General features: G+C 47.5%; 1 protein-coding gene across 6 annotated transcripts in view; it reads right to left on the reverse strand.

The window, feature by feature from the left end:
* Positions 1–8,444: 8,444 nt before the first annotated feature.
* The window catches only part of Ltbp2 (latent transforming growth factor beta binding protein 2), a 100,558-nt gene continuing 86,000 nt past the window's right edge, over positions 8,445–23,002 (reverse strand). For 2 of the 6 annotated variants that reach the window (XM_006240350.5, XM_039112809.2), the window contains 16 exons: positions 22,812–22,937; positions 22,115–22,240; positions 20,966–21,088; positions 20,739–20,864; positions 20,173–20,295; positions 15,588–15,719; positions 15,121–15,246; positions 14,435–14,578; positions 13,219–13,410; positions 12,708–12,791; positions 11,569–11,697; positions 11,206–11,343; positions 10,945–11,112; positions 10,429–10,710; positions 9,972–10,121; positions 8,450–9,623 (listed from right to left, as the gene is read on the reverse strand). In XM_006240350.5, coding sequence (XP_006240412.1) covers positions 9,478–9,623; positions 9,972–10,121; positions 10,429–10,710; positions 10,945–11,112; positions 11,206–11,343; positions 11,569–11,697; positions 12,708–12,791; positions 13,219–13,410; positions 14,435–14,578; positions 15,121–15,246; positions 15,588–15,719; positions 20,173–20,295; positions 20,739–20,864; positions 20,966–21,088; positions 22,115–22,240; positions 22,812–22,937 — 2,315 coding nt within the window. In that variant the 3' untranslated portion in view covers positions 8,450–9,477. 6 annotated transcript variants of the gene reach the window in all.

Consider the following 23,002-nt stretch of genomic DNA (forward strand, 5'->3'; position numbering starts at 1 on the left):
GGGACTTAGCTCAGTGGTAGAGTGCTTACCTAGGAAGCGCAAGGCCCTGGGTTCGGTCCCCAGCTCCGAAAAAAAAGAACCAAAAATAAATAAATAAATAAATATCAGTAAAATTTGTATTTCACACATACAAGTATCTGTATCTTTAAGACATTGATTTGCTGATCCTTCCATTGCAAGTCACCAGCCATTAAAAGAAAAGCTTTTTTAAAAAATAGAACATCAAAAAAGTAACCCAATAACTGCCTATATAAACAAACACAACACATCTACTACAAACTGACAACCTGATAGCATGCAGATGCTTCAGGCTGGAGCGCGTCTGTTCCTGATAAGCTGTATTTGCTGAGTTCTTACAACATTTGATTCCAGAGTATGTGGATTGGCTCAACGGGATTAATAAAGCAAAAAATAAAGGCAATTTCAACAATGACACTAATCTATGGCATCTATTCCAGGGCAGTCTGTCTCCCTGCCTCTGTCTCTGTCTTCCTTGTGTATGTGTGTGTCTGTGTTTATACTTTCGTGTATATACACAGAAGTCAAAGTCTTTAGGAAGCAGCCTGTGTGTACACACATTTGAAGATCAAAGGGTAAATTTTCACCTTGAAAAATGTCATTAAAGGGGCTGGTTGACAAGATGGCACTTGCTGCTGGCCCAACAGTGGTTGCACACGCCTTTATTCCCAGTACTTGGCAGCCAGAGCAGGTGGATTGAATTAAAGGACAGCCAAGGTCACACAGAGAGACCCTGTCTTAGAAAAAGATGGAAAAAAAAATGCTTGCTGCTGTTGCAGATGACCTAGGTTTGAGTTCTAGAACATACAGCCATTTGTAACTCCAGGCCCAGGGGATCTGACACCCTCCCTGGTCTCCTCTGGCACTAGCCACACACCATGGTGTATATAGATACACATATAGGCAAGACATCCGTATATGAAAAATAAAAATCCTTAAAACAAAGAATGCCACGAGAAAAAGGATGTATAAATTCATCACAGATCATCTCAAGAGCAGTACATTTCCACACCTGCATTCTTTACAAGTCAACATTAGACCAGCAACAACTACAGAAACCAAGACGCGTTCCAAAGTACTCTGTGCTCCAAATCACACTGTTGCTCGTGGGCACCCCAGAGTTATTTTAGCTCTCTCAGTTTTGGGGCTCTAAGAACATCTTTGCTTTCATTGGTCTTCTATTTCATTTTTATCTTCATAATTGGCACAGTCCCTCTGGCAGTCTTCCAGTTGTTCCCAGCAAAGTCTCATAGACACATCAAGTCCCACCATGTCATCTTGATAATCTTCTGCCTCGTTCTTCATGCTCATCTGAAATGCTAACTTCTCGGCCTCAGGATTAAATCCCTAAATGATACTCATCCATAGGAAAGATCTCTATGTAACAAGAAGGTCTGCTCTACAACGAAGCTCTCCTCAAGCTCTGGCAAACCCGAACACAGTGTTCTTCACTGAGGATGTTTCTCAGTGGGCTCCAACCCTCCCCTTTGCATGAACTACATGCATTGTAGACTCTTGGATAACTTGGTTTTGCACTCAGATGCCATGTTGGCCACAGTACCTGCCATGAGCCCCACTCCACTAAGAAAAGCTTTAAAAAAAAAAAGCACAGCTTCTAATAATTTTTAAGGTACTTAAGTGTGACCAATTGGGCTACAGAACTCCATACAATATTACATATATTACAGTGCTTTGGAGCCCAGACCTGTTCAGATAGCACAGTCACAACAGATAATATTAATGGGAAACCACAGGCAGGTGGACTCTGGGAGAGTTACTAGTTAAATGCATCTTTTGCTTGGCATCCTAGAAATAGCAAATTGCTGGAGAACTGGATCCGGGGTGAAGAGTATATACTGTTTTCGGAGGACCTAAATCCATTCCTGGTACCGGTGTCTGGTTGCTCATAACCTATACCTCTACCTCCAGAGAACCAGGCATGCTCTTCTGGGCTCCAAGGTCACATTGCCCTCAGTAGGCATCACCCCCACTCACAACCACACAGAAAAAAATCTTTAGTGGAACATGGTGGCATACATCTTTTTTTTTTTTTTTTTGGTTCTTTTTTTCAGAGCTGGGGACCGAACCCAGGGCCTTGCGCTTCCTAGGCAAGTGCTCTACCACTGAGCTAAATCCCCAACCCCAGTGGCATACATCTTTAATCCCAGCACTCAGGAGGCAGAGACAGGTGGAGCTCTCTGAGTTGAAGGCTAGCCTGGTCTACAGAGCAAATTCCAGGCCAGCCAGTGTGATATAGAAAGACCCTGTCTCAAACCAAACAAAACACTTGTATTTATGTACAAGTTAATGTCATCTAGTAAGACAGTTTGCCAAAGAAAATGGAAATAGAGATCAGAATCAGAAACTGTGACAGAACCTTACATTTTCAGTGTGGGGAAATGTAGGACTCAGAAGCAAGCCTATCAGTGCTTAGAGGACAGATTCCTCCCCTGCCCATGGAAGGAGGCAGATGCTGCACAGAGCCATTTGTGTGTGCATATTACTCTTATATTTTTGATTGTGAGCCTAGCCTTTAATGGCTGAGCCATCTCTCCAGCCTATGTATGCATATTACTAAGACTGAAATTTGGTGACCATAGCTGGGGCTAGTAAGATTTTCAGTTCAGACTGCTAACTGACTTTTATTATTCTTAAAAGAGATTTTGCTACATTTTAAATATTACAACCTACTACTGTTGCTGGGTGGAGTTGGTACATGCTTTTAATCCCAGAACTCAGGATGCAGAGGCAATTGGATCTGTAGGCCAACCTGGTCTAACGAGTGAACATACAGAGAAATCCTGTCTGAAAAAACACAAACAAACGTGTATGGGTTTATAGGTGCCTGTGTTCAATATGTGTGTAGTGCCTGTGAAAGCCAGATGCCCTGAGATTGAAGTTGACAGTTGTGAGCCACCCCGTGGGCTCTGGGAATCAAACCCCAATCCTCTGGAAGAGCAACTCTTAACCATCTCTCCAGCCCCTAGAGCCTACTCTTTCAGAATATTTTTTTGTGGGTTAGTGTTGTAGTGGTTTTAAAATTCCCAAGTGTGAACAGAATAGCTTTTGTTGCAAATATATCTTTCACTGAATTGCAGTGGCCAAGCAGGCAGAAACGGTGCCTTAGAAGGCAGTTGTCTCCTGGTAACGGGAGAATTGGACTCTGTGTTTAGAAAAAGGCAGGTTGGGGAAAAACAAGACAGTGAGGATTGTTTTTATGGACGAATGTCTTTCAGGGAACTTAATCCTGGAGGTGGGGACACTTCATAAGGCAAGTACAGTGTAAGAAGTCTCTTGAGTGATTTTTACCTGTGGCATGAAGGATTTATAGTAATGGGTACAATGGGCTATTGTCTTAGACTAACACATTCTAGGGGTTTCTCCTTTGTTTTTGTTTTCTTTTTTTAAGATTTATTTATTTTATGTTTGTGAGTACACTGTAGCTGTCTTCAGACACACCAGAAGAGAGCATCGGATCCCGTTGCAGATAGTTGTGAGCCACCATGTGGTTGCTGGGATTTGAACTCAGGACCTCTGGAAGAGCAGTCAGTGCTCTTAACCGCTGAGTCATCTCTCCAGCCCGTTTGTTTTCTAAACAAGGTTTCTATGTGTAACCGCCCTGGTTGTCTGGGACCTATTATTGGGGTCCTACAAGTCTTTTCTGACCAAATGCCCTCTTTCTGACAAGCATGAGAGCCAGCAGACAGACATTTATGCAAACTTACTGCCAATTCACTTAAGGAAACTATGCCCTTCCTGTGGTAATGGAAAGATCTCTCATTCACCCTCTACCCCTGCACCCATTTTTCCCCTATCATTTCTTGAGACAGGGTCCTGATAGGTCATCCAGGCTGGCCTTGGACTCCTTCTGTAGCTCCAGCAAGCCTTGAAGTAGCAGTCCTTTTAGGAGTAGGTGGGACTGCCTGTGTACCACGAGTCCCAACTCTCACCATTACTTTTTTAAAAATTATTTTTAGATTTTTATTTTATTCTGTGTGTGTGTGTGTGTGTCTGTCTGTCTGTCTGTCTGTCTGTATTGACACTATTTATGTGAATGAGGGTATCTGTGGAGACCCAAAGAGGGTGTTAGATCTGGAGAGCTGCCCAACAAGGGTGCCGGGATCCAAACTTCAGTTCTCTGAAAGAGCTGTGAAGTTCCTTAACTAGTGAACCATCACTCCATTCCCACTCCACCCCATTACTCTCTGTTAATCTTTTTGAGATCAGAGTTTAATGAGTAGCCCAGGCCGATCTTGTTACACTGTGTCCGCTCATAATGGCCGCAAACTCTGCGACCTCCTACCACAGCTTCCTGGGCACTCAGAGTTACATGCATGTGTTCCACAGCCAGCTCCTCCAGCTCTTTTAAGAGGATTTGTCAAGGCCTTGGTTGTTGTAGAACTGGCTTCTAATAAGTTTGTGCCTGAGAAATACCCCCACAACTCTCTTTGTGTGTCTGTCTCTGTCTGTCTGTCTCTCTCTGTCTGTCTCTGTCTCTGTCTCTGTCTCTGTCTCTGTCTCTCTCTCTCTCTCTGTGTGTGTGTGTGTGTGTGTGTGTGTGTGTGTGTGTTGGGGAGAGGGGTATTTAGCACAAGGATTCATGCAGCTTAGACAGTTTGACTGACTTAGTTAGGGTTTCTATTGCTACAACAAAACACAATGATCAAAAATCCAGGTTGGGAAACAATGGGTTTATTTGGCTCACATTTACCTACTAGTCCATCATTGAAGAAAATCAGCACAGAACTCAAGCAGGGCAGGAACCCAGAGGCAGGAGCTGATGCAGAGACCATGGAGGGATGCTGCTTACTGGCTTGCTCCTCATGGCTTGCTCAGCCTGCTTTCTTTTCTTTTTTTTTTTTTTAAAGATTTATTCATTTATTATATATAAGTACACTGTAGCTGTCCTCAGACACACCAGAAGAGGGCATCGGATCTCTTTACAGATGGTTGTGAGCCACCATGTGGTTGCTGGGAATTGAACTCAGGACCTCTGGAAGAGTAGTCGGGTGCTCTTAACCGCTGAGCCATCTCTCCAGCCCTCAGCCTGCTTTCTTATAGAATCTAGGATCACCAGCTCAGGATGGCCCCACTCACAATAGGCGGCCCCTCCTGCAATCACCAATTAGGAAAACATCCTACAGGCTTGCCAATAGTTGGATTTTATGGAGGCATTTTTCTTAATTGAGGCTCCTACCTCACAGATGATGTTAGCTTGTCAAGTTGACGTAAAACCATTCAGGACACAGTATATTTCATCTTTAGCCAAAATCATAGTAATGCAATAAACAAGACAAAGGACCTCTGAGCCTACTTTAGGTTGATATTTCTTGAGGTTGATCAGCCTGTGGTTGATCGTACTGTGGAATTACACTTTTCAGTTATATGATGTTAGCGGCAACAGTGCATAAACTGTATTTACTTGTATGTGTGATGTGACTGTTAACTGATTTCAAGAAACTAGGAGGAAATCTGTCCAGAAGTAAGAGATTAATGAGGACTGCTAACACCTGAGAGTTTGTCTGTAGACCGTGGCTGCATGGTGTTGTCCTCCATTTGCCTGTCAGAACCCTTGGTACTTGAAATCGGTGCCTTTATGTATGGCGAGAATAAAAGATTTGATGACCGCCGCTGTCTCAGTAACAACCAAGCCTTGGGAATCAATGCTTTTTAAAGTGTACTTCACTAGCATGCTTGATCAGAAGGCCCTCCGCAGGGATGTGATGCAGGAGAACCTTGCATATGTGGCTTCTCAGGGGTACACGCCAAAACTAAGAAAATACTCCCAGCCAGCTGAAAGGATAGTAGATGAGGAAAGCAAACACCCTCCAAGTCAGCTGTGCTGGAAAGAGAGCAGGAAGACAGGCTTAATTCCTCAAGTGTCTGTTTGCTGAGGAAGGCAACCGGAAAGCCATGTTAGATGTGGTCGAGGCGGTGTCCTTCAGTAATCAGGTGTACTTTTATAACCACAATGCTTTGTAGTTCATTAAAATCACTTATTTTGATGGGGGCAGGGAGAAAGGGGCTGTTAAAGGCGCTTGAGTGATACTTGGTTTAACTCTGAGAATTGAGTCTGTTACAGCACCTCAGAGGAGGACTGACTCTTAGCAGGTAAACCAGATAAAAAGAATAGGCTAGCCTCCCCACGTCTCTGAGCTGATGACAGCCTGGCCTTCTGTAGGGTCCAATATTTCCCAGTGTGTTATTACAGTTCTGTGTTTGTCCAGAGGCAAAGATTTCTCTTGTTTTTCTTGTCATCTGGATTGATGTCTACAGTTGCTCTCTCAGAGTTCTTCCCCCATAAAAGCACTACAGGACCACCTGATAGAAATTTGCTTACGAAATTAAAAAATGATTCCTTTAAACAACAGATATATATATATATATAATGAGAGGGCATTGAGGCAGTTGTTGGCCAGTAGTGGTATTTAAAAATATTTTATTTTTGGGGGTGGGGATTTGGCTCAGTGGTAGAGCACTTGCCTAGCAAGCACAAGGTCCTGGGTTCGGTGCCCAGCTCCGAAAAAAAAGAAAAAGAATATTTTATTTTTTTGAGCAGGTAATTCATCTACAAAATTTAAAAAGGAGGGAAATACAGTGGAAAAAAAACCCTCAGTATTTTATTTATCCACCATGTCACTCTCCCAATAACCATATTGTTTTCAAGAGTTTAATCCAAACATGAAATAACACATGCACAGGAGTACTCTTTGCAGCTTATGAGCAAAGGTAGACAATGGAATTGTCTGCCAGTGAGTCCCTGGCCGAGTGAGCTATGGCCTGGCCGTTCCTACTACTCACTAGTAGACAGTGGAAAATGGGATGAGACATTGTTTATTATCTTGTTTTGTAGGTCAGGCCGTCCTAACTCTCACAATCCCCTTGTCTCTGCCTTCTGAATGTTGGTTTTATAGACAACACGAGGCAATGTGAGATAATGCTTTATGAGCAAGTCTGGAATGAAAACACTGTAGCTGGCTGTGGTGGTCCACACCTGGAGTTCCAGCACAATGGAGGTCACTGGTTCTAGGTCAACCTCACCTGCTTAGTAAACCTCTGTCTCAGAGGGGAGGGGGCACCGTGTAGAACAGCACACATGGTATATTACTTCTGTTTTTAATAAAAGGCAGTATGTGTACATGCATGCAGTATGCTCAAAGGCTGAACAGGAAGATGTATGGAGGACTCTGAGGGCAAGTGTCCAGTGCCATTGGGGCATGCTCGGGTGATGGCAGACATTCTTTGAGGATGGGTATAAGGTAGAGTTTGAGGATAAGGTTAGCAATGTTCCTCTCTCCTCCTCTCACACACAGCAGCCCCTCCCCTGGTCTTCTCAGGGTATCCTTGATAGATGTCTACAGTGCTGTCTGGTCTCAACATCCCTTAGCAGTCGTTTCTAATCTTCTGATTACAAAAGGCCTTCAATAAATACCCTCTCCCATTCATGATTTCATATTGAATGAGAGCATATCTGAAGGCTAAAGTCCTCGGAGTGGAATTACTGGGCCAGAGAGTTAGTTTTGTGCCTGTTATAACTGTGAGAGACATTGTGTTATTGTGGTCGTCAGACACTGAACCAACATACCCACCCATCAGTTGCCACGAGTGTCCAGTTCACCTGAGGCTAGCCACCTAGCAGTCTGAGCAAACTTAGATCTTTGCCAGTTTTCCAAACATGTCCCCACTCTCTTCACCCTCCCTCTCTGTGTTATGGAGGCAACCCCCAGGATCACATGCATGCTGGGTGGGCACTCAATCAAGTGAGCTAAATCCCCAACCTTCACTCTCTTAAGTGGCATTTCTGTTAGGAGCAAAAGGATATTTTCATTGGTTTAGGACCCACAGATTTTTGTCTGCTGAGACACAGTGGCCTAAAGAAGATTATTTAAGCTTCCCGTGTCTCAGTTTTCTTGTCTGCAAATAGGAATAAAGAAGTTAATGAGCGGGGTTGGGGATTTAGCTCAGTGGTAGAGCGCTTGCCTAGCAAACGTAAGGCCCTGGGTTCAGTCCCCAGCTCCAAAAAAAAAAAAAAAAAAAAAAAAAAAAAAAAAAAAAAAAAGAAAAAGAAAAAGAAAAAAAAAGAAGTTAATGAGCTTGTTGGACGATTAAATACAATTTACCCACAGCCATCGTTATGGTTCAGACATAGGCATCCCATAAGTTATTTGGTGGCTGACCATCAGAGCAGCAGGCAGGGCAGACTGGACTTAAGAAGTAGTAGTCATCGCCATGTCTTCTGTCAGATTCGGCCAGTCAGGGAAACGCAGCCAGTCGGCTCTGTCTTAGTATAGCCTAGAACCTGCCGCACCGGAGCCCAGACACGTGGGCTGCTGAACCTGGACGTGGGACACACGCAGGTTCATCTCTAATCTGATCTTTAGATTTAACCAGAGTGATAATGGTATAGGAAATAAAGACTAAGCACAGAGGAGCCAGATGAACATTTTATTCCCCCACGCTCCTGAACCCCCAGCTAGCTGGTGTGGAAGTGCATCTCTTAGAGGAAGCAAGGGCAAGTGCTTCTGAGTGGAGGAGAGAAACAACTTTGAAAATCTGGCTTGCTCTGCCTTTATATTGTTAGGCCATCTATTTAGGTTTTCCTGTGGGGAACAGATGAGCCTAATAAAGGTGTTTGCAGATGGGCGCCAGAGCTTGTGGCGAGCCTCCCTGCAGGCACACAGAAGCTCTAAGGAGGCTTGGACTGATTTGCCCAAAGCGACTTCGTGTTTTGTCTAACTCTTGGCTCCTCCTTTCATATGGACTCCCATGTTTTCCGTATCACTCTCTTGCCACACTTTCTCAGACTCGTTATTCCTCTTCTTTCGTTTCTTACACTCAGCAAGTTAGTATTAGTCTTCATCCTCTGAGGTGAGGGAAACTGGTCCCTTCTCGGGGCCGCAGAACTGTCTATGGGATGGAGGAGTAGCAAAAAGAACTCACGCCACCCAGTGCTGGTGGTGGTTCTGAGAGGTGGCATTGGAGCTACTCCCCAGACCCTCTCCTGCTCCATTCACTGTGAAGGGCCATCCCCAGGTGGATGTAGCCACTGTCCCCGTTACAGAACCATCGAGATGATGTGTAGATCACAGATGGAAGGGGGTGCCTGCAGTGTCTGCACAGCCTAAGAGGAGTGCACGAGGACTCTTCTGATGGGCGCTCTAAAGTGTGGCCCCGAGGACAGACTGTGGGCTGTGTCTCACGGCCAGTGGCTAAAGCATTAAAATATTTGTGGTGTCTGAGCCAAGCAGTGGCATAGAGGCAGTGACGGAATTCACACCCAGAGTTAAGCCGGAAGAGATAAAAAGGAGGCGAGGCTGGCGGAACTGGGCTCCAGAGCCCTGGCCTGATGGCATCACGGGGTCTTCCCAGTCACGTCTTCCCAGCTAGGGAAGCAACCTTAAGTCCCCAGCCTATGGCTGAAGCCATTTCCACATAGCTGCCCACCATGATCTCTCACTCCTACTCCTTGGCTGCACAGTGTGGGGGCCCGGGCTCTGCCACGTAACCAGGGGAACAGTGGCAGCGATAGGAACCCTCTGTGTTCTCGCAGTGACCATGCGCACAGAGTGCCGCAGGCCCGTTCAGGTCTTCACACTCATTCACATCTAGGGAAGCAAAAAAGAAAGCTGTAGAGGTCTCTGGGTCCCTCTAGCCACCCACCCTGTCCCCCTTCTCTGGATATGACACCCAACACCTCATCAGAACCCCGCCCTCCCACCATATCTGGCTGCTCCAAACAAGACAACGTGGGGACAAAACCCAGGAGGCAGTGATCTCTTAGCATGCCCTAGAACATGCCTCCATGCCTTTGCTTCTCTTCTGTGGAGGACACTAAACCTCTGGTGCGTCCGCATTCACTAGCGTCACATGCCCACTAGGGGGCAGCTGCGTGTTTCCCAGCTGCCCTCAACTGAGGCCTGTGATGGGTGTTGTTCTCACTCCTCGGAACTTACCCACACAGGCCATGAGGGCTGTATCCAGCTGGAAGCCTTCAAAGCAGTCACAAGTGTAGCCCTCGCGCACACGCACACAGCGGCCATTCTCACAGCCATTCAGGATGCCACATTCCTCAGCCTGAAGGCCTTCGAAGGAAGCCAGGGGTTCTAAGAGAGGGTCAGAAAGAATAAGCCTGAGGACCTAGTACAAAGATGGTCGCTGTTGAGTGCCGAGGGTGGGGCCGTGTCAGAGGACCACAACTGCCCCAGAGAAAGAACCTGCAACAAAGGTCACACTCTCCTGAAGGTTTGGGGTGATAGCCACGTATGGCAGTGTCTGGCCCAAGCCGTTTGGAGTGATGGCTTGGTCGACTGTGACCAGTGTCTGTCCACTTCCCTGTCCTCGCCTGGCAGGAGGTGGATGGGGTGAGGGGAACTGCGGTGCCCATCTCTTCTCCAGTGTTGCCACACATACCTGAATGGCTGGGGATATAGTGGGGCTGAAGTTCAGAGGGCTGCAGAGGAGGCTCAAGGATGGGTGTGTTGTCTCCCAAATGACTGGCTGTGTTGGAGAAGGGAGGCTCAGGAACAGTGTCCTCAGGGCCCAGGTAGTTATAGAAAGGGGCTCCATCTGGGCCGTAGAGGGTTTCAGGTAGATCATCTGGGCCAGGGCCATACTCATATCCTGGCCGGAAGTGGATCCCTGCTTCCCTCTCTGCCTCAATCCGAGCCACATTGCACAGCTGAGCATAGACCTCTGTTGAGAGGAAGGAGAAAGGTGTTGGATTTCAGCTCCTGCTACCTATAATTTGTAAGCTGGCTTCTCTGGCTCTTGGCCCAAGAAGAGGACACATGGGGATGCCTGACCACGCCTGCACCTTTCTCTGTCCTGAATGACCTGGATGGAGGGCAAGGCCATGGCTCCCTCTCTCTTCAGGCTGACAGTATCACGCTCCCAGAGCTACACCCAGATCTGCAGGTACCCTCTTACCAGAGCTCCTGGGGGGGCACAGAGCACACTGCTGGCTCCAGGCCTCCCCGTCTTGGCAGCAGCACTCTGTATAGGTAGTATGGTGCCCACGCAAGGGCTGGCTGCACACGTCATTGGTGACTTTTTTCCAGCAGATGTCCATGTGGATGTCATGGTCAGGGAAGTCCTCTGGTGGCACAGACCCCAGAAGAATGTGAGTCCCAGGCCAGGTCTGCACTCCCCTCCCCACACCCCTACACCCCCACACCCCCATCTACTCACCTGAGCTGCTGGTACTGTTCACACAGCGCTGTCCGCTGAGGTCTAGGATGAGGGGGGGACTGCAGAAGCAGTGGAAGGAGCCTTCTGTGTTCACACACTCGCCGTTCTCACAGGCCAAGTCCTGGCATTCGTTGTGATCTGTGGTGTGAGAAAAAAGGTGGGGCAGAACCAGAGTAGCCTTTGACAACAATGCTCATGGAAGGGTTTGCCTAAGGAGGCCCATGAAGATGCCCATCCCGGAAGGGCTCTCTCCAGGGACAGCCTAGAACTCTCCTCGCCTCAGACCTGCTTGCTGCTGTGGGCATCCTTCCTAGGAAAGGGGAAGAGTGGGACTGGGGGAGCAGGGCCCATGTGAGTCCTCACCCTGGCACTTCCTGCTGACGGCATCATAGTGGTAGCCAGGGTTGCACAGGCAAATGTAGCCAGGCACTGTGTTGAGGCATCGGCCATTCTGGCAGAGAGCAGGCCCAAACAGTATGCACTCGTCGGCATCTGCGGGAGGGCAGAATGAGGGGAGAGCAGGGAAGAGGTGGCAGGAAGGGGGTACTTCTAGTCAGAGGCTCTATGTCCAGTCTGAGTGAGTTGGGCAAGTTGCTTAGGTTCTTCTTGTCTCAGTTTCTCCTCTGAAATACTGCTTAACCTCCTGCAGTTGTGATGAGGATTAAAAAATGCTAACACCCATAAAGCACTTTAAATGGTGCTTGACATAAAGCAAGCACTCAGGACATTCCGCTTGTTGTCCAGTGGGAGACTGTCTGCACTGGCTTCATTCTCAGAAACACACATGTGTGCGCGCACACACACACGTACACACACACACACACACACACTACACGGGCATCTGCACTTGCACATACACACACCACAGACATGTATACCACACATGCACAAGTGTGCACACACATGCACACACATGCACACGCATGCACACACTCACATGCATACACACTCAAGAACACACACGCACTCAACACACATGAACACAATGTGTGCGCACACGCACAAGCACATATACTGCACATGCACTCATGCACACATCACACATGCACACACTTTCTGTTTCCTTCTCAGGACTAGCTTTCTGACAAAGGCACCAAGGGATCCAGAATTTGAAACTCTCCAGTAAAGGTATGAGTTTCCTAAGGTTTCTGCTTTGGTGGGCGGAGGTAGAGAGATAGCTACTGTCCTGACCTGGGAGCAGTGCAGCACCTACCCAGTCTGTCCTTGTGCCCAGGTACGGTGGTGGTGAGGTTGAACACCATAGTGCACCCTCTAGACTTGAGGGCACAGGGAAACTGAGCTCAGGGGCATGCAAACACCCCAGGAGGATCTTGGTTTAAACTTTGCAGCTAAAAAATCAGGGGTGGAAAAGCCCCAGAGCCCAATAGACAGAAACCCGTGGAAGCCAGAGCTAGGCGTAGGACCTCCTAGGACCTCGGGGAGGACTAGGCCCAGGTTCACTCTGCCAAGCGGTGTTTGAGGAAAGTGTTGAGGACAGTTACCTGTATACATGGCTTGTCCAAATGTCCAGGCCCCTTCCACTGGGATGTAACCTTGACCACTGGGGCACAGCTCACTGAATTCAACTGTGTAGGAAGGCATTCAAGCTTAGAGAGAAATGGTATGTCTCCCTGCCCCCAATTTTTTGTTTCTTTTTTTTTTTTTTTGTCTTTTCTGTTTGTTTTTTGAGACAGGGTTTCTATGTAGCCCTGGTTATCCTGGGACTTACTCTGTAGACCAGGTTAGGCTTGAACTCACAAGAGATCCACCTGCCTCTGCCCTCTAAGTGCTGGGATTAAAGGCGTGTACCACCACTGCTGTGCCCCACCCCCATTTTAAGGGTCTAATTATATAAAGGAGGCCGGCCTGGATCTGTGCTATGTAGCTCAGACTTGCCTCAAACTCATCATCTTTCTGCTTCAGCCTCCTGAGGGCTGGAAGCTGGAATTACAGGCACCCCTGGCTTCCTCTCCCTTCTTCCCCTAAGTATCACACTAGCCCGTGAGGCCTTACCTGAGTCCTCAGATGGGCAGGGATCACAGGTTTCCCCCCATCTGGCACCCTGGGTGCAGCAGCACTCAGCCTGTGTGGAGTTCTGGCCCAAGATTTGAGAGCATGGAGGACCACCATTGTGTTCAGCATAGCACTCCATGCCGGTAAGGCCTGCAGCCTGCTCCTCTGTTGGGACCTCTGGGATTCTCTGAGCTGTGTGTGACGGAAGTCCCTATTAGAGTCTGTTCATTACCCTTTGAGGCATCCCTGCCCTCAAGTTGATCTTTTAAACTTAGTGTCTATATAGAACTTATGGTGTACAGTATCTCGTGTGGCACCCTTGGCATCCCTAGGAGTGGCTACTGTTGTCATTCCCCTATCACAAAGACATTGCATCTCAGGAGTTACATTTAAGGAGGTATTAAGGGGTGAAATGGGACTCTGATGCCAGTGCCTCTGATGCCTAAGCCCCTGATGTTTCCTTCTTCTTCTTCTTTTTTTTTTTAATTTATTTAATGTATGTGGGTACATTGTCACTGTCTTCAGACACCAGAAGAGGGCATTGGATCCCATGACAGATGGTTGTGAGCCACCATGTGGTTGCTGGGAATTGAACTCAGGACCTCTGGAAGAGGTCTTAACCACTGAGCCATCTCTCCAGCCCCCCCCCCCCGGTGTTTCTAATGTACTACTTGCCATCCACCCCCATGGGTAATCCCCATCTATGGCACACCATATGAACATCCCTTTTGCTTCTTAGGGACCCCAAACCCTTCTCCCTCCATTTTTCCTTACAGAGTTCCCCTTGCTTTTTTCCAAGTCACTGAAGTCAGCTGAGTTCTGGTCTAGCCTTGGGTAGAGTGGCAGTGAGAAAAGAAGGGTCCAGCTTAGTTCAACTTCAAGGCCTCCTTAATCCAAAAGCTTCATTCAAGGATTTGGTGGACTCAGGGTCTCTACCAAACTCAACCTGAGGTTCCCTGGGCAGATATTCTAGGTGCCAGAGCACCGTGAACTTCCTTAGGCCATCCTAGCTGTTCAATGGGAACGCTGTCTGGCACGTGCTGGCAGGTGTGGCCCTTAGACTCCTGTCCCCTCTCTCATGTACACCTAACCCACACCTCCAACCCCGGCCTGCTGAACTCCACTAAGTGGCAGGAGCTAGATGAATGGATGACTTTTCTAAGCCAGGAGTCCTTATGGAAAGAGGCAGGAAGGGAAGGGGCCTCCCAGGTCTCACCTCCAGCCACCCGAGGACGGCAGTGTCCTTCTTCTGCATCATACTCCTCAAGGTCACTGGCACAAAGGCACAGGAAGGAGCCTTCCACGTTCTCGCAGAGTGCATCCCCACACACTGCCAGCATGAGCTCACACTCGTTCACATCTGCCAGGTATGAGGATAGACTTGTATGGAGAGGAGGAAGCTAACGCACCCTGCCCTGGTCCCGGCCCACGTGGGCGGGCTCTCGATCCCTAAGAGAACCACGCTCGGAGGAAGCAAAAGTGGATTCGGATTAGCGGGAAGGGTCCTGGTGGATAGAGGGCAGGCGTGGAATAGAGAAGAGGGGTTGCTGAATGTGGTTATGAAAGCAAACAAAGAGAGTTTCCTCCTCTGGTGTCTCTTGTGTCCCCAAGCTCTTTAGGGAAGTGAGTGGGTCAGGAGGTCTCTTCCTTCTTGCTTGCTCCTCTGCAACAGGACTGGCCACTCATCCTACCCACCCGACAGCAATGCTAGCTAGAGGGGAAAATCTCCCTCCCTGTGATTCCCATGATCACCCTTTGGGGTCCTGCCATGGAGTCAGGGAAATGTGAATGTTTCTGGAGGGCCCTAGTACTTCCTTTCAAGACAGACAAACATTGGTGGAAATGAGAAGGGTCCAAGGGTCTTTCCTAGGCCAGACCTTGGGTAGCCTGCAGGCTACTCACCAACACACTCCCAGCCTGAGGGTGAGGTCTCGAAGCCCTGGTCACACAGGCAGCGGAAGGAGCCATCCGTATTGTCACAGAAGCCATGGTTCCCACACACAGTATCATTTGCACATTCATCTATGTCTGAGGGGAAATGGGGACCAGGGTAGAGGGTATGCATACTCCCTATGTTTGCTGGGGGTACTTATTTATCTGGCCTATTAACACCAAGATTTGAAAACAAACAAACAATAACAAAAACAAAGCCAGGACACAACACAAGAAACCCTTAACTCTAACATTCCTCTTTAATTTTTGTGTAAGCGTCACTGTATGGAAAATACACAAATTTCAAAGAAGTACCCAAATAGTGTGCTCGGGAGAAATTGTTTCTAGTTCAATGAAGGAAAAACCAGCTGTCCTCGGCCCGCCTGGGCCCGCCTGGAACTGACTGGACCCACCCCAATCTCCATCTTCCTACTCACCAATGCAGTCTCCAGTGGGCGCCACATAGAAGCCAGGCTGACAGCCCAGGACACAGCGGTAGGAACCGGGGCTGTTCTCACACCTCCAGTCTCCACACACTGGGTCTCCTTGGTCCTCACACTCATCAATATCTGTCCCCAGAGCCGTGAAAGGGGGCAGACGTGTGGCTCAGGTCACTGCTCTGACCCACCTTGCTGACATTACAAGCTCATATCCCTCTGCTTCCGAGGTCCTCAGTCCATTTCAAATCACTGAGCTCATCTCACCCCAAGCAGAGGAAGTCAGAAGAGTTCCCCTGACGCGGCAGGGCTGAGCATCTAGGAAGTGAACTACACACCGTTTGGGAAGCTCTGAGTGTGAGCGTGCTCAGCCTCCTCTGGGCCATTTTCACCCCAGTGGGGTCCAGGGAGCTTTCTTCAATATTATCTCCTTATCCAGTCTGTCCTGACTGTCTGTAAACATCTGTCCTACCACAAGACACTGAACATAGCAAGTGTTTGGTATCTGCTGAGCGTATTTGGACTTTAAAACTAGATCGTGGACTCTGCTGCTATAAAGATTACTGTCTTTTACACCCAGGAGGAGTAGAAGGCAGGAAATAATCAAACTCAGAGCTGAAATCAACCAAGTAGAAACAAAAAGGACCATAGAAAGAATCAACAGAACCAAAAGTTGGTTCTTTGAGAAAATCAACAAGATAGATAAACCCTTAGCCAGACTAATGAGACGACACAGAGAGTGTGTCCAAATTAACAAAATCAGAAATGAAAAGGGAGACATAACTACAGATTCAGAGGAAATTCAAAAAATCATAAGATTTTACTATAAAAGCCTATATTCAACAAAACTTGAAAATCTGCAGGAAATGGACAATTTCCTAGACAGATACCAGGTACTGAAGTTAAATCAGGAACAGATAAACCAGTTAAACAACCCCATAACTCCTAAGGAAATAGAAGCAGTCATTAAAGGTCTCCCAACCAAAAGGAGCCTAGGTCCAGACGGGTTTAGTGCAGAATTCTATCAGACCTTCATAGAAGACCTCATACCAATATTATCCAAACTATTCCACAGAATTGAAATAGACGGAGCACTACCGAATTCCTTCTATGAAGCCACAATTACTCTTATACCTAAACCACACAAAGACCCAACAAAGAAAGAGAACTTCAGACCAATTTCCCTTATGAATATCGACGCAAAAATACTCAATAAAATTCTGGCAAACCGAATCCAAGAGCACATCAAAACAATCATCCACCATGATCAAGTAGGCTTCATCCCAGGCATGCAGGGATGGTTTAATATACGGAAAACCATCAACGTGATCCATTATATAAACAAACTGAAAGAACAAAACCACATGATCATTTCATTAGATGCTGAGAAAGCATTTGACAAAATTCAACACCCCTTCATGATAAAAGTCCTGGAAAGAATAGGAATTCAAGGCCCATACCTAAACATAGTAAAAGCCATATACAGCAAACCAGTTGCTAACATTAAACTAAATGGAGAGAAACTTGAAGCAATCCCACTAAAATCAGGGACTAGACAAGGCTGCCCACTCTCTCCCTACTTATTCAATATAGTTCTCGAAATTCTAGCCAGAGCAATCAGACAACAAAAGGAGGTCAAGGGGATACAGATTGGAAAAGAAGAAGTAAAAATATCACTATTTGCAGATGATATGATAGTATATTTAAGTGATCCCAAAAGTTCCACCAGAGAACTACTAAAGCTGATAAACAACTTCAGCAAAGTGACTGGGTATAAAATTAACTCAAATAAATCAGTAGCCTTCCTCTACACAAAAGAGAAACAAGCCGAGAAAGAAATTAGGGAAACGACACCCTTCATAATAGACCCAAATAATATAAAGTACCTCGGTGTGACTTTAACCAAGCAAGTAAAAGATTTGTACAATAAGAACTTCAAGACTCTGAAGAAAGAAATTGAAGAAGACCTCAGAAGATGGAAAGATCTCCCATGCTCATGGATTGGCAGGATTAATATAGTAAAAATGGCCATTTTACCAAAAGCAATCTACAGATTCAATGCAATCCCCATCAAAATACCAATCCAATTCTTCAAAGAGTTAGACAGAACAATTTGCAAATTCATCTGGAATAACAAAAAATCCAGGATAGCTAAAACTATCCTCAACAACAAAAGGACTTCAGGGGGAATCACTATCCCTGAACTCAAGCAGTATTACAGAGCAATAGTGATAAAAACTGCATGATATTGGTACAGAGACAGACAGATAGACCAATGGAACAGAATTGAAGACCCAGAAATGAACCCACACACCTATGGGCACTTGATTTTTGACAAAGGAGCCAAAACCATCAAATGGAAAAAAGATAGCATTTTCAGCAAATGGTGCTGGTTCAACTGGAGGTCAACATGTAGAAGAATGCAGATTGATCCATGCTTTTCACCCTGTACAAAGCTTAAGTCCAAGTGGATCAAGGACCTCCACATCAAACCAGATACACTCAAACTTATAGAAGAAAAACTAGGGAAGCATCTGGAACACATGGGCACTGGAAAAAATTTCCTGAACAAAACACCAACGGCTTATGCTCTAAGATCAAGAATCGACAAATGGGATCACATCATAAAACTGCAAAGCTTCTGTAAGGCAAAGGACACTGTGGTTAGGACAAAACGGCAACCAACAGATTGGGAAAAGATCTTTACCAATCCTACAACAGATAGAGGCCTTATATCCAAAATATACAAAGAACTCAAGAAGTTAGACCGCAGGGAGACAAACAACCCTATTAAAAAATGGGGTTCAGGGGGCTGGGGATTTAGCTCAGTGGTAGAGCCCTTACCTAGGAAGCGCAAGGCCCTGGGTTCCGTCCCCAGCTCCGAAAAAAAAATGGGGTTCAGAGCTAAACAAAGAATTCACAGCTGAGGAATGTCGAATGGCTGAGAAACACCTAAAGAAATGTTCAACATCTTTAGTCATAAGGGAAATGCAAATCAAAACAACCCTGAGATTTCACCTCACACCAGTGAGAATGGCTAAGATCAAAAACTCAGGTGACAGCAGATGCTAGGGAGGATGCGGAGAAAGAGGAACACTCCTCCATTGTTGGGATTGCAGACTGGTACAACCATTCTGGAAATCAGTCTGGAGGTTCCTCAGAAAATTGGACATTGAACTGCCTGAGGATCCAGCTATACCTCTCTTGGGCATATACCCAAAAGATGCCCCAACATATAAAAAAGACACGTGCTCCACTATGTTCATCGCAGCCTTATTTATAATAGCCAGAAGCTGGAAAGAACCCAGATGCCCTTCAACAGAGGAATGGATACAGAAAATGTGGTACATCTACACAATGGAATATTACTCAGCTATCAAAAACAATGACTTTATGAAATTCGTAGGCAAATGGTTGGAACTGGAAAATATCATCCTGAGTGAGGTAACCCAATCACAGAAAAACACACATGGTATGCACTCATTGATAAGTGGCTATTAGCCCAAATGCTTGAATTACCCTAGATGCCTAGAACAAATGAAACTCAAGATGGATGATCAAAATGTGAATGCTTCACTCCTTCTTTAAAAGGGGAACAAGAATACCCTTGGCAGGGAAGAGAGAGGCAAAGATTAAAACAGACACAGAAGGAACACCCATTCAGAGCCTGCCCCACATGTGGCCCATACATATACAGCCATCCAATTAGACAAGATGGTTGAAGCAAAGAAGTGCAGGCCGGGGGCTGGGGATTTAGCTCAGTGGTAGAGCGCTTACCTAGGAAGCGCAAGGCCCTGGGTTCGGTCCCCAGCTCCGAAAAAAAGAACCAAAAAAAAAAAAAAAAAAAAAGAAGTGCAGGCCAACAGGAGCCGGATGTAGATCGCTCCTGAGAGACACAGCCAGAATACAGCAAACACAGAGGCGAATGCCAGCAGCAAACCTCTGAACTGAGAATAGGACCCCCGTTGAAAGAATCAGAGAAAGAACTGGAAGAGCTTGAAGGGGCTCGAGACCCCATATGAACAACAATGCCAAGCAACCAGAGCTTCCAGGGACTAAGCCACTACCTAAAGACTATACATGGACTGACCCTGGACTCTGACCTCATAGGTAGCAATGAATATCCTAGTAAGAGCACCAGTGGAAGGGGAAGCCCTGGGTCCTGCTAAGACTGAACCCCCAGTGAACTAGATTGTTGGGGGGAGGGCGGCAATGGGGGGAGGATGGGGGGGGGAACACCCATAAAGAAGGGGAGGGGGTTGGGGGATGTTTGCCCGGAAACCGGGAAAGGGAATAACACTCGAAATGTATATAAAAAAATACTCAAGTTAATAAAAAAAAAAAAAAGATTACTGTCTTTATCATGCCAGCCTTGGGCAAGTCCCCGTCTGCTCCTGTCCCCGTTCCTCCAGCCCCCATGATCATCAGGATCTCAATAAATACATTATACTTTGAATTCTGTAGAAAATGCTTTACTTCCTGAGAAGCTGTGCTCATTGTTCTAGGGAGCTAAGAAGAGGTGGGGCTAAGGGATAGAGGTGGGCAGAAGTAAAGCCAAGCCCCACCCAATCCCGAGGGTCCTTACCCACACACTCTCCACTGTCTGGGGCGGGCTGGAAGCCAGTCTCACACAGACAGTTGAAGGAGCCCTCGGTGTTGACACAGTGTCCTCCCAGACACGGCTCTGTGGTTGCACATTCATCAACATCTAGGATGGAGATAACCAGTGAGAAGACGCAGCCATGGGTCTCTTCAGAGCTTGCTAGAGCCCCAAGCAGCTTCCTTTGGGCCTCAAGAAACCCCACAGGAGAGCTAGGGAGAAGCTCAGAGTAGGAAGATCAAGGGGAGAGTCCAGCACCAGGAACCTGAGGCCCAGCTGTGGGGAGGGCTCTAGTGCGGGGGCTCTGTCAGCAGAGAAGGGTAACACTGACCCTGGGGAGCATGCATATCTGCCACAGGCGTCACAGAGAGGTCCTCTGACAGACTAAGTACTTCCTTACAGGCCTGGATCTTTCACCTCTCCCCAGCCCTCCCCAGCCCTGGCTAGGCTGTGGGCATGCTATTCACTTCAATAAGGGTGTTCGGATGAGACTCTGATCTAGACACCAGGCCTGCTGGTGGACCTTAGACATGACCATGCTGGCTTCTTACCCTGGCATCTGGTGCCCCCCTCAGCACTAGCAAAGCCGGGTGCACAGAGACAGAAGAAGGACCCCGGGCTGTTGAGGCATTCGCCATGAGGAGCGCAGTGTTCTTCCCCAACACATTCGTCCACATCTGTAGGGGCAAGATGGGAAAGGAGTGTCTCCAGGGATGTCTTCACCTCTGCAAGTCACTCACTGTCCCCAGCTCCTGACGGGGAGTCTTGGGGTACTCACCCTCACACACGGTGCCATTGGCCAGCTGGAAGCCCTGGGGACAGAGGCACTGGTAGGAACCATCTGTGTTCTTGCACTCGCCTCCCAGGCAGCTGTTCTGGGGACCTTCACACTCATCCACATCTGTAGGGCCACACACGGAGGGACCCATCACCTGCCTGAGGGGACTGGGCCTGTGATGTTTATCTCCTTTCCCAGAGCAGCACAGCTGTGAGAAGCTTACGGGAGCACCACAGGGAAAAGACACAGGAGATCTTTCCATCTGGTCTAGCCTTGGCTGGGTTCCTTCCTGCCCAATAGTCCTAGCCTAGGGGAAACAAAGCCTCCTTCCCCTGTCTTGGACTGAGAAGCAATGGGAAGTGAATCGAGGAAGCTGATGCCTGGAACCTGAGACAGAAACTCTTCTGCCTATTTCTAAATTTTTTTCTGAGATAGGATCTCATGTCGTTAGCACTGACCTTGCCTCCAAGATGGCCAAGGATGACCTTGAACTCCTAATCCTCCCGTTTCTACGTCCTAAATGCTAGGGTTACAATCATAGATCATCAGATCGGTCCTGCCCCCCCACCCCAATGTCCCTTCTGTCACTATGCAGCCCCAGTTGGCCTCGGAAATTCCATCATTCTGACTAGGCCTCTTGATTGTCGGAATTATTGGCATTATTAAAACTACTGTGAAGCACAACAAACACCCTAGAATTGTGGGTCTCAACCTTCCTAACGCTGCAACCCTTTAATACAGTTCCTCATGTGTGGTGACCCCAAATCATAAAATTATCTTGTTCCAACTTCATAACTGTAATTTTGCTGTTACGAACTGTTACGGATCGTAACATAAGTATCCGATATGCAGGATATCTGATATGCCTCCCCCATGAAAGGGTCACTTGACCCCCAAAGGGATCAAGACCCATGGGTTGAGAACCACTGCTCTAGAAGCTTGTCATAGTAGGCAGTCAGTACAGTCTAGGCCAAGGCCCGAGAACCCTCGTGTGTCTCTTGTTATGCCTCAGTGCCTGAGACACTGCGGTCCTCACACCAGTGCCTTCATGGTGGTGGTGGAGGTGGGAGGCTCTTGCTCCTTCTTGGACATGCTCAGTTAGTCTACTGGATCCCATCTGCACTCTCCCCACAGGGAGGGGTCTCTTACCTTCACAGCTGTTGCCCAGGGGGCTGGGCCGGAAGCCCCTGTCGCAGTCCTTGCAGGAGAAGGAGCCCACAGTGTTGGTGCAGACGCCTGTGGGGCAGACTCCGGGGAAGGCACATTCATCCAGGTCTAGGCAGATAGACAAACCATGGTCATGGAGCCAGAAGGGCAGTCCCAGCAATGAAGCCTTCCTTCACTACACCTCTCGCCCATCCTTTGAGTTTGGAGAATACTCTGGATCTCTAGAGAAGGGCAAGTCTTGGCCGTATTCTTTAAGGCAACCTCACACTTCCTTCCTAGAAAGCTCCTTGGATAGCCATACCTACAGCTTAGCTCTTTTGAGACAATGTCCTGTAGCTAGGCTGGCCTCAAACTCATCCTGTAGTTCAGGCTGGCTTCAAACTCAACAAGGCTAAGGCTGGCCTTGAACTCCTGATATTTCTGCTTCCACCCCCAAGTCCTGGGGCCATAGTCATGCACTACCGGATGTGACTTGAGCTTTCCTCTTGTCTCTGTGACAATTTGTCTCATCTCTCAACTTAGAAGTTATGTCAAGTTCAGAAGCTCTCTGGGGTCAAGTCTCCCAAAGTTTCCTCTAACCTAACCCAGAGACTCCCAGCATCAGCCCAAGGCTGGAGGGCAAACATGCTATTTAAGAGGGAGGGCAGCCTGTATTCTGTCACCATCTCTCCTGTGTTACCTTCACAGGCAGTGCCATCTTCGTTCACCCAGTACCCACTCTGACAGGCTGAGCAGGTGAAGGAGCCCTCCGTGTTGAGGCAGAGGCCGGTGGGGCATGAGGCTCGGCTGGCACACTCGTCCACATCTGAAACAGGCCATTGAGTTCTGTATGGGATTCTGCAGGGCAGATATGCCAGAGACACATAGGTG

The sequence above is a fragment of the Rattus norvegicus genome, chromosome 6, assembly GCF_036323735.1.
Source record: "Rattus norvegicus strain BN/NHsdMcwi chromosome 6, GRCr8, whole genome shotgun sequence".
Taxonomy (NCBI): domain Eukaryota; kingdom Metazoa; phylum Chordata; class Mammalia; order Rodentia; family Muridae; genus Rattus; species Rattus norvegicus.